General features: G+C 40.1%; 2 protein-coding genes across 2 annotated transcripts; both read left to right on the top strand.

The window, feature by feature from the left end:
- The first annotated feature begins 418 nt into the window (after positions 1-418).
- LOC144057563 (ATP-dependent translocase ABCB1-like) lies at positions 419-6,574 on the top strand. Its single transcript, XM_077575288.1, has 13 exons — positions 419-541; positions 1,339-1,510; positions 1,599-1,723; positions 2,730-2,907; positions 3,516-3,629; positions 3,760-3,870; positions 3,945-4,070; positions 4,170-4,373; positions 4,441-4,611; positions 5,242-5,403; positions 5,478-5,651; positions 5,727-5,842; positions 6,472-6,574. Exons 1-13 carry the CDS (start codon positions 477-479, stop codon positions 6,497-6,499), a joined length of 1,746 nt encoding a protein of 581 aa, XP_077431414.1. The 5' UTR covers positions 419-476; the 3' UTR covers positions 6,500-6,574.
- A 401-nt stretch (positions 6,575-6,975) lies between these two features.
- LOC144057742 (phosphatidylcholine translocator ABCB4-like) lies at positions 6,976-11,068 on the top strand. The gene is made up of 10 exons (XM_077575612.1): positions 6,976-7,017; positions 7,471-7,554; positions 7,625-7,828; positions 7,903-8,003; positions 8,081-8,221; positions 8,890-9,046; positions 9,132-9,329; positions 9,525-9,731; positions 10,091-10,237; positions 10,338-11,068. The coding sequence occupies exons 1-10, from the start codon at positions 6,976-6,978 to the stop codon at positions 10,539-10,541; spliced, it is 1,485 nt and encodes a 494-aa protein (XP_077431738.1). The 3' UTR covers positions 10,542-11,068.
- The last annotated feature ends 220 nt before the right edge of the window (positions 11,069-11,288 follow it).

Below are 11,288 nucleotides of genomic sequence, written 5' to 3'. Positions count from 1 at the left end.
CTGTTTTAGCATATTTTTGGCGTTGGTATCTTCAAAATTGTCACTTTTCAGGAGAACCTAAAAACAGCATGTTTGTTCAACCATAAACGTTGCGTCATCAAAGACGGCGAGACATTTTCAACACTTTAGATTGGTCAATAATTTGTAAAAATAATAATAATAATAAAATACACCCACGTATGGAATTACCAATAAAAGGTTTTTGATAAAATATTAAATTTACCAAGCTGTGACTTATTAAGACTGGGCCCGACACCAGCAATATATTACAAATAGGGTAGTTTCGAACTTGACTTTTAATTTACACTCAATGTGACACGTTTGATGAATTGTGTTTCTTCCATACCAGTTTAGTCATCTACTACGCCATCACGGGGACGGTCGCTATCGTGGCTGGCTACATTCAGGCTGCTTTCTTTGCACTGGCTGCTGGACGTCAGGTCAAACGCATCCGCAAGCAATTTTTCCACAGCGTCATGCGGCAAGACATGGGCTGGTTTGATGTCAATGAGACCGCAACACTGAACACTCTCCTCGTTGAGTGAGTAACGTTTCAATTACAACCTCCATTTCAAAACAAAGTACTTACAACTGAGACCACCATTTCAATGAACGATTACGGCAATGGAAGTTCCCGTCTACTTTGCTGTATCGTGCAGAAACTGAAAGGGAACAAAATGTTAGGAATGTGTGTATATCCAATACCATGTTTTCTATTTTACTCCTCTCCAAAACGGAATAAAAGTCATATTTATAACATGTTACTTTAAAACCCTGGATAACCCACGGGGTCAAATTTGGCCCCTATAAATTCTGCTACTCAAATAACAAAGACCTTTTTTTTTTTTTATACAAATTTAACTTCAAAAGTCCAGAGTGCCACTTCTGACCCTTGCATGGGGCCATCTAGTGGATGAATATTGCACTTACATGAGCCAGAGTGGTGGTGACAAGATGGCTGGCAACATGCTGTTTTGTTGAGCTGGAAATCAATCCAAACAAAACCATCTTCTCAGGAAACCATCAGATGGTAATTTTTTATTTTTTTTGTTAATCTATTTCATATCATGTTGCAGAATGCCTAGGAGTATGTTTATATATATTTTTTTGATAAATTAGCAACTCTGAGCTAGTTCAAAAAACAAGGGTTAAATTGAAAAAAACATATTTTGGTGTTCAGTGAACTTATAGCAGTCATTTAATGTATAATTCATAATTTTCCAAAGAAGAAAATGGTTCTTGGGTTCTCCAGGGTTAACACATTTTACTATAAAATAAGTACAGAAGACACAAATGTATTACGAAGATAACTGATGGACATTTCATTCGCATGGACAGCGGTGTCTATAAAATCCAAGAAGGTATCGGAGACAAGCTGGGAATGCTGATCCAGACCTGTTCCACCTTCATCTTATCCTTCATCATTGGTTTAAGCAAAGGATGGAAATTTGCTTTGGTCATCTTGGCCGCCTGCCCCTTGGTAGGCTTCTCAGCTGCACTTTTTACTAAGGTAAATTTGATCTATCCTGCACAGTCTTTATGCTTAAAAAAAGGGGGGGGTTACATGTCTTGTAAAGCTTATATGGCTTTCACTTTAGGTGCTAACATCATTCGCTGTTAAGGAACAAACTGCTTATGCCAAAGCGGGTGCAGTGGCAGAGGAAGTGCTTTCTGCCATCAGGACTGTCTTTGCCTTCAGTGGTCAGCAAAGAGAGATCGAGAGGTTTGTGCACCATTTTATACGCTAGTAGGCTACCTTGTATTTTTTATAAAGGTGGGATAGTTATTACATCTCTCGCTTTATATCTCATTAGGTTGTGCTGGTGTATTAAAACTGAATCAATCTATGTGAAGAAACTATACTCCTTAATTTCAAGTCATCAATTCAGTTTTTAACCTTTTTTTTTCCCACAATCATCAAATTAGTGGTACTACCCAATTGGTCAATGTCAACAATACTCCCTATAATGGCAAAAAAATCCTGCGGCTCAAAAGACAGACTAACCTATTCCTGTAGACACCATCAAATATCTAGCTATTAATATCTCAGCAAAACTTAAGAGTTACCGTCACTAATCTAAACGCTACGGTAAAAATGAAAACTTGACCTCAAATTAGCTATTTATTTTTAATGATCCCAATTAAACCGAATGGTAAAGTGGTTCAAAATGCTTGACTCTGCTGTTGTAAATTTGTACCCTAAAAAATGAAATAGAATTAGCTTACCCATCCTTCAAAAAATAAAAATACACTCACATACAAAAAAATAACTAAATAAATAAAATAAAATAAAAAGAGAGAGCAATGATGATGACATGTCAAAATCAGTAAAATTACCGAATGAACAATACTGAGCTCTCCAGAAAAAACAAAAAGCAAAACAAAAGGGTAATTGACACACCCAGCTTCAAACATTATTTAGCTACAAATACACGAGTCCTCAAATGGTTACACACAAATGTACTGTAAGGCAAAAATCTTGACAAGAATTAGAACATACGCAGGAGTAAACAACTACAAAGACTAGCAAATGGCAAAAGGCTTCTTGAATGCAGTCTGGGATGTGAACGATGAAGTCTTGGATCCGTTCTGAAACATTGTTTGCAACAGAAAAAAACAAAGTCCGCCTACATGACTATGCCAGAAGCAGGCATTAGCCATCTGGATTTTCACATTTGTTTTCATTGAACCAGTGCAAAATTATTTAGTCTAATCATCATTTTTTGTAGGTATCGTAAGAGTTTGGAGGACGCGAAGAAAATGGGAATAAAGAAGTTGACAAGTTCAAACTTGATCATGGGCTTTACCTTCTCGATGATCTACCTGACTTATGCTCTGGCCTTCTGGTATGGAAGTATGCTCATTCTGAGCAAAGATAAAGATTACACCATTGGAACTGTACTCACAGTGAGTACTAAAGACATTATCTTTATATTATTATTATTATTAAAAAAAAAATCTAACATGTATTTAACTCTTTGACTGCCAAAAACGTTTAATAACGTTTAGTAAAATCCTAAGGAGGGCTGCCAAAGACGTTAAAAGTCGTTAACTATGTTTTTTTGTTTTTTTTGGGAAACGGGTGGAGGAAAGCCTTGGTAGTATGTGTGTTTCCATAGTCCAAACACAAAATTTTCTGTGGACCTTGAAAGATCAGTCAAAATGCTTAAATCAGCTGGCACCCACAGCATCCCTTTTCTGAACACGCTTGGCAGACAAAGAGTTAACAATATGAATTCCTATTGAGATTGAGATCTCTCAGGCCAAGAAGTTATTTGATAATTGAGATATGATCATTTGAGTACGATCTGTAAGGTAATTCAAGTGGAGAGGTGGCCAAACATAACAGATAAATATCACAAGACTTTCATGCCATTCACGCAGCATAATCAGGAGCGTATTTCATTGCAGTAGTTTCATAAAATGTTGTTTTTCAAAAATGTAAAATAAGTTTAATTCTCCTATACAAAACGTTTCAGATAGAAGTTTGAATCTAGCAATGTTTTTATCTTCAGATTTTATTCACTTTGCTCATTGGAGCATTCGCCTTGGGGCAGACCTCACCTAATGCCGAGTCCTTTGTCATTGCCCAAGGAGCTGCACACCAAGTCTACAGCATCATTGACAGTGTAAGAAGAGATTCCTGGATCTGAAATAAACAAAGAAATGTTTTTTTTTTATTGTAGCCTACATGATATAGACTTCCAATTATCGATTGTACCCAAACTTCATACCACAACGGAACCTTTTACTCTACAGAAACCGACCATTGACAGCTATTCGGAACGTGGCTTCAAGCCTGACTCAGTCATTGGAAACGTAGAGTTCAAGGACATCAACTTTAACTACCCCTCCAGGCCAGAGGTCAAAGTAAGCTCATCACTGACACTGTTTAACCTCATCTAGCAGATTTAACCAAGCTACATATTCATAATTATTTGCAGGTATTAAACAACATGTCCCTGAGTGTAAAGAGCGGACAGACCATGGCCTTAGTGGGAAGCAGCGGCTGCGGGAAAAGCACCACCATCCAGCTGTTGCAGAGGTTCTACGATCCTCGAGAGGGATCTGTGCGTACACATTCCTAAAACTCTCTACACAAAATAATAGACAGACATTGCAAGAATCAAAACATTTGAAAAGAATCCCATTCCTTTCCCTATTTTTAGATATCTATTGATGGTCATGACATCCGTTCTCTCAATATCCGCTACCTGCGAGAGATGATTGGCGTGGTGAGTCAAGAGCCCGTCCTTTTTGCTACTACCATAGCTGAAAATATCAGATATGGCCGAACCGATGTGACGCAGCAGGAGATCGAGCGAGCTGCCAAGGAAGCCAACGCTTACGACTTCATCATGAACCTTCCTGATGTATGACAGCATTTCTTCCACTAACAAACTTTTCACAAGCACTTATGAGATTGTTGTTGTTGGGCAGAAGTTTGAGACGACGGTTGGGGATCAAGGGACTCAGATGAGCGGAGGGCAGAAGCAGAGAATTGCAATTGCCCGGGCGCTAGTCCGTAACCCCAAAATCCTTTTACTGGACGAAGCAACATCTGCTCTGGATGCCGAGAGTGAGACTATCGTGCAAGATGCACTTGACAAGGTATGAACACTGAAGAGGGTCTTCTGCCCAGATTTAGTCATAACTGTTTTCATTTTTTATTTCCTCAGTAGAACTTTTATCTGTGGATGTGTCTTTGTGAGAGATGTTGCAATTTCTGCCAAGTGTCTGTAATCAATGATGTGTTTGTCTTATCTCATGTCCGGTGAACTCCAGGTGGGCTGTTTGGAGGGGGTTGCGTTGTGGTACCGCCCCTTCAAGATAGTATAAGAATGTTGCGAGTCCGCTGTAACTTCGCACTTGTGAGAGGCTGCCACCATTGCTGGGAGCTCGCTTGTGCCCGGAATATTCTGTAAAAATAAAACCTTCGAAGGAACTGTTCACCGATTTCGGATAACCAACATTCTAACTACCCGAAAGAAAACGAACACGCAAAGAAAAAGATTATTTTCTTCAACAACACCCATACTGTATATTCATCACTTCCACTTAAAAAAAAAAAAACAGTTTCTGGCAGTAAGACTAACATTGATGCCCAGGAATCAACTGAGATGATCCAAACACTAGTTAAGAAACCTAATAGACACCTAATAATCGCTGTACAGAAGAGATTTCAAGATACTGTACATCCATTTATTAGCATACACAAACTCTTTTCTGTCACTTGTACAGGTTAGACTGGGTCGTACCACTATAATTGTGGCCCATCGCCTTTCAACTATCAGAAATGCTGACATGATTGCTGGCTTCCAAAATGGAGCCGTTGTCGAGCTGGGGACTCATGACCAACTGATGGCAAAAAATGGGGTCTACCATACTCTCATTTCTATGCAGGTAATACTGGAATTAAAAAATAACAATAATTTGTTCAACATTTGATAAGCCTTTTGGTTTTCTCCGTCTTGCAGACCTTTCAGAGCGATAAGGAGGATCAGCAGAATTATTTGCGGAATGAAAAAGCCCAAACTTCCTCTGAATCTTCCACATGTAGAAGAAAGTCATCAAAAAGTTCTTCCTCTGCAGGCTTAGAGCAAAACAAAGAGATTGAAAAGTTGGTCGATGGCAAAGGCAAGACAGAGGAGGTGATTTTGGTGCTTTTCATATCTTGCAAAGAAGAAATTGTAACATGATTCAGCGCTCTCCTTTGTTTACTGCAGGATGAAAATGGTCCGCCTTTGTCGTTACTTAATGTGATGCGTTTCAACCTTCCCGAGTGGCCTTACATTTTGTTGGGGATCATCTCTGCTGCCGCCACTGGAATAATCCATCCTATGTACGCGATCATCCTCTCAAAGTTCATCGGTGTAGGTTGCAACTGCTGTCAAGCAGCATTACTGTACAGTATGTTGTTCATGAAGAGGGTCTTCTGCCCAGATTTAGTCATAACTGTTTTAATTTCCTTATTCCCTCAGTAGAACTTGTATCTGTGGATGTGTCTTTGTGAGCGTTGTCGCGATTTCTGCCGGCATGTCTGGAGGGCCTCCTCCATTTCCACAACAATGGGCCATTGTCTGTGGTTGAAGTCAATGTGTTAGTATGATGTCTTTAAAGTATCTCATGTCCGGTGCACTCGGGGTGGGCTGTTTCCTGGGGGCGTTGTGGTACCGCCCTTCAAGATAGTATAAGAATGTTGTAAAAGTCCTCTGAAATCTTCGCACTAGTGAGAGGCTGCAGCCTTTGTCTGGAACTCATTTGTGCCCGGAATATTCTGTAGAAATAAAAGCTTCGAAGTGACTGTTCATTGATGTCCAGCCTGCATTCGGATAACCAACATTCTCACTACCCGAAAGAAAACGAACACGCGGAAGAAAAAGATAATTTTCTTCAACAATCATTTTTTAAGAAAAAAAAGGAAGTACTTGTTAAAGCTGAATAGATAAACCTCCTCTTTCAAACTTTCAGGTGTTTGCTGAGCTTGATCACGAGATGATGAAAAAGAATGCAGAACACCTTTGCCTTATGTGTGCCGTTCTTGGATTTGTATCTTTTTTTGCCAAGTTTCTACAGGTAGGGATACAGTGGTGCACAATATGGCGGATTTGTATTTAAGTCCAAAATTCATACATTACAGGGTTTATCTTGGGTTATACCTCGCTATTTCGTGGGTTTGTCAACGATTTAGTGAACCGAGCATACACATTTTTGGGACTGTCTGTGTGAAATCTTACAACATACATCCTACACGTGGAAAGGTCCAAAAAGGAACATGATTTTCACATATGCCTTTCTGTGACTCTTCAGGTCTCTTTGCATTTCTGTTGCGATTACACTATGACATTGTGTTGCGTCATCTACACAAATTCCGTTTGGAGCAGTCTCATGCATTTGTGTCAAAACCCTAGTGTTCTTTTGTTTCTTTCAATTTTGCAGGGTTTCTGTTTTGATAAATCTGGACAGATCCTGACCATGAAACTGAGACTTGCGGCTTTCAAGGCAATGATGAGGCAGGTAAATGGAACAATGATTTCCAAGGAGACACGACTATACAGGAGGTTGGGAACGGATATTGGCCAATAAACCTTCCAGCGGCGAAGGTTAAAAAGTTAAGAGTTATTTTCTCCAGAAAAAAAATTAAAAATAAATTCATTATGCTTATGCTCATTTTGAAGATTTTGACAGTTTCACCTGAAGTGTACAATCGGGGTCTGAAAACGCATTTAACGCAATAAAAAGTTCATTTTGGCTCTCGCACCTAAACTAAACGTTGTAGACTCAAATTTTTTGCTGTATTTAGTGTATTTTAGCATCCTGAAGATGATTCCAGTATTAACTTCATTGTGCTTATGCTCATTTTGAAGATTTTGGGGGCTGAAAATGCATTTAAAGCAATAAAAAGTTCATTTTGAAAAAAAAAAAAAAAAAAGTTATTTTTTATTATCTTACCTTTTTATTATCTTATAGGACCTCGGCTGGTTTGATGACCCCAAAAACAGTGTTGGTGCGCTCACAACAAGGCTGGCCTCAGACACCGCTCAAGTACAAGGGGTAATGCACTTCTCTCTCTCTCTCTCATGTTTTCACTGCATTAGTAAAATCACCTTTCAACTCTGCTCAGGTTACAGGACAACATTTGGCCGCAATTGTCCAGATTATGAGCAGCATGGGCGGCAATTTAATGATCTCATTTCTGTATGGCTGGGAGCTGACCCTGCTCATACTGGTCTTAGTGCCAATCATTGTTGTGGCTGGAACTTTAAAGATGCAGATATTAGCTGGAAAAGCAGCCAAGGACAATGAAGAGATGGAGAAGGCTGGAAAGGTGGGGCAGTGAGTTACTCAAAGATCCTGCAGGGACACATACAACATAGCAATGTTTTCATGGATTCTCTTCAGATTGTCACAGAAGCGATCAAGAATATCCGCACAGTTGCGTCTCTGACAAGAGAACCCACGTTTGAATCTTTGTATGAAAATAACCTCCAAGTTCTGTACAGGTATGTGGGATCATAAATCACCTTTCCATGAATATTTATTCCAAAATATTCTTTTCAATGGTTCTCTCTCCCTACAGAAACTCAGAGAAAACGGCCCATGTGCACGGTTTAGTCCTCGGCTTAACCGACGGCATTCTTTGCTTTGGTCATGCAGCGTGTTTCTCATTTGGAGCTTGGCTCATTATTCATGGTCGGATGGACCTTACGGCCGTATTCCTGTAAGTAACATCTCCTCCTCATTATGGACTTCAACAATGTGGGCATTAACGATCATGAAGTCTTTGCATGAATTGTAACGTTGGAGCAGCAATTAATCGTGTGGAATTAAACATTTACGATTAATCGTTTCCCTCTATATAAAAGTGCTGGCATACCAAAACCATCATTGTTGGGAGGTACTCCATCTTTTCATTTTTCTTTCTGGAGAGCTCAGTATTGTTCATTCGGTAATTTTACCGATTTGACATGTCATCATCATTGCTCTCCTTTTTTTTATTTTTTTTTATTTTTTTATTTATTTTTTTGTTTGTGGGTGAATATGTGCATGTGCGAGTGTATTCATTAGTTCACCTAAAACCTATAAAAAAATAATAAAATTAAAAATCCCATACCGTTTCCCTAAACCGAACACTTCCAACCAGAGTCGTGAGGCCGTCAGGAACTCCGTCTTTTCAAATACATGAAGCAATTGAGCAAATCAAAGCACTAGGGTTAAAGGTTTTCACCTGAAAGTGACAATGTCCATTCAATTCAATTCGTCTTGCGCACGTCTGCATATTTCCTGTCGCTCAATTACAGCTAAAATCAAAAGAAAATGATATGTATACATAATCCTAATGGGATCATCTCTGATGTTAGTCCTATGCAAATTGACTTCCGCTTTCAGAGTGATGCTGGCAATTCTGTATGGTTCAGAAGTTCTTGGAGAGGCCCTTTCCTTTTCTCCAAACTACGCAAAAGCCAAAATATCAGCCTCTCACATCATGATGCTCCTGAACACAAATCCTGAAATTGATAATCTCTCACACGAGGGACGGTCATTGGTAAGCAGCAAAACGTTGCCAACCAAAGTTCACAGGCCTAGAATATTCACAAAGTAAGGCTGTCTCTCTTTCCTTCAAACTCCAGGATCAATTTGATGGTAATGTGCAATTTGAGGATGTAAAGTTTAGCTACCCCTCACGCCCCGATGTACCCGTCCTTCGAGGGCTGAATCTGAAGGTGAGCAAAGGAGAGACGCTGGCCCTGGTAGGAAGCAGCGGCTGTGGGAAAAGCACCAGCATCCAGCTTCTGGAGAGGTTCTACGACGCCAAGCAAGGGAACGTGGTGAGAAGAAAATGACGTACACCTTTTGTTTATGCTGCACTAATGACGCTTTTGCCTCGGGTAGACTTTGGACAACTTGAGTTGATGAGGGTTATTCGAGCCTACCTTGTGACTTGGTCCAAATAACTTTACGGGAACTTGGCTGGGAAACTTTGCCTCAATAACTTGACATTTTTTTGCGATTTTGTCTCCCAGATGTTTGATTCTGTAAGCGTGAAAGAGCTGAACATCCACTGGCTGAGGTCTCAGATCGGTATTGTGTCCCAGGAGCCGGTTCTGTTTGACTGCAGCCTGGCGGAAAACATCGCCTACGGAGACAACAGTCGTGCTGTTACTATGGAGGAGATTAAGGCGGCTGCCGAAGCAGCCAACATTCACAGCTTTATAGAAAACTTGCCAAAGGTAAATCACATTTTTGTATCAATTATTTTTGATCAAAACTCATATTGTATTCTCATTTTAAAGTTTACGGTAGACAATTATGCCAGTACTCAACTGGCATACAATATTTCTAGAGTCCTTAAAACAAATACCGGAGTTTTAACAAATCTGCTGTATGTACGGGCAATATTTAACATAATACAATAAAGAAATAAAATGTTAATTTCTAATTAAAATACACAAAGCTGCCTTAACATTGGCTGTATAATAATTATTCTAACAATGAAGGGAACTGTGAAGAACTTTTCAAACCTTTCCACTTTCGATAAAAAAATTTTTTTATGACTTGATGTTCCATGGTCTGACGTTTTCCGGAGCAGAAATATGAGACTCAGGCAGGTGACAAGGGGACCCAGCTGTCAGGGGGTCAGAAACAACGAATAGCCATCGCCCGAGCCATCCTTCGTAACCCCAAACTGTTGCTTCTGGATGAGGCCACGTCTGCACTCGACACTGAGAATGAGAAGGTGGATTTTCCTTTTCTTCTCGCCTGGAATTAATTCACATTTGGCTGCCTGATGTTTAACTATATTGACTTCTGTCCTCCCAATTTTGTTCTTGATCCAGGTGATACAAGAAACGCTGGACAAAGCTCGACAGGGCAGGACGTGTATCGTCGTAGCCCACCGTCTGTCCACCATCCAAAATGCAGACCGCATAGCCGTCTTTCAGGGAGGTGTGGTGGTTGAACAAGGGACACATCAGCAGCTGCTCGCCAAAAAGGGAGTCTATCACATGCTGGTCACGACACAGTTGGGCTATGGGAGTTGAAGGGAAAAAAAAACATGATTTGATATGTCCTCATGTAACCTCTTATATAAGGATATGTTGTTGTTCTGAACTGTTGTACGAATCCAGGTGCCCAACAATTTGTAAATAAAGGGCGGGATCAGCCTGGGAACTCTTCCTTGTTTATACTACAGCCTTCCCTGCTTCGCAAAACATGTTTTCGAGAGTGTCTGGGAGAGGGCTTGGATAGCCCAGTTTCTCACGCTCACAACTTTTTATTAACGAATAAAAGACGGAGCGGCACACGGTCCGGGCAGAGTCAGCTGTGGAATACGTACCATTGCCCAGCCTTTTTGCAGCTCGTTCTACCCGGACCGTGGGCTCTCCGGTCTAGTGTCAAGGTAAGCGCTGATGATGATCATATTATGCTGCTTAACGTTGCAGTGTATTGATTGCTGTTAGCGGGGAATAAAAGGCACCATTATTCTAGCACAGTACAGGTGTTGATTACTGTTTGCGGGGAATAAAAGGCACCATTATTCTAGCAAAGTGAGGTGTATTTATTGCTGTTTGCGGGGAATAAAAAGGTACAATTATTCTAGCACAGTACAGGTGTCGATTGCTGTTTGCAGGGAATAAAAGGCACAATTATTCTAGCACAGTACAGGTGTTGATTGCTGTTTGCGGGGAAAAAAAGGCACAATTATTCTAGCACAGTAAATCAGTCTCTGCAAATTCATTGTTACTGCCGATCACTCACGATCCTGCATTAAAATATAAAAGTGAAGT

The sequence above is a fragment of the Vanacampus margaritifer genome, chromosome 9, assembly GCF_051991255.1.
Source record: "Vanacampus margaritifer isolate UIUO_Vmar chromosome 9, RoL_Vmar_1.0, whole genome shotgun sequence".
NCBI lineage: Eukaryota > Metazoa > Chordata > Actinopteri > Syngnathiformes > Syngnathidae > Vanacampus > Vanacampus margaritifer.
Note: the sequence above shows the minus strand (reverse complement) of the source record. Positions and strands in the feature narration are given on the sequence as shown.

Excerpts from the sequence above, each read along its gene's own strand:
- LOC144057742 (XM_077575612.1), top strand. The coding sequence starts at position 6,976 with ATGAAACTGAGACTTGCGGCTTTCAAGGCAATGATGAGGCAG. Across the intron at positions 7,555-7,624 it reads ACACCGCTCAAGTACAAGGG|GTTACAGGACAACATTTGGC; the intron begins GTAATGCACTTC and ends AACTCTGCTCAG. Across the intron at positions 9,732-10,090 it reads TTATAGAAAACTTGCCAAAG|AAATATGAGACTCAGGCAGG; the intron begins GTAAATCACATT and ends TTTCCGGAGCAG.
- LOC144057563 (XM_077575288.1), top strand. The coding sequence starts at position 477 with ATGCGGCAAGACATGGGCTGGTTTGATGTCAATGAGACCGCAACACTG. Across the intron at positions 3,630-3,759 it reads TCTACAGCATCATTGACAGT|AAACCGACCATTGACAGCTA; the intron begins GTAAGAAGAGAT and ends TTTACTCTACAG. Across the intron at positions 4,071-4,169 it reads ACGATCCTCGAGAGGGATCT|ATATCTATTGATGGTCATGA; the intron begins GTGCGTACACAT and ends CCCTATTTTTAG.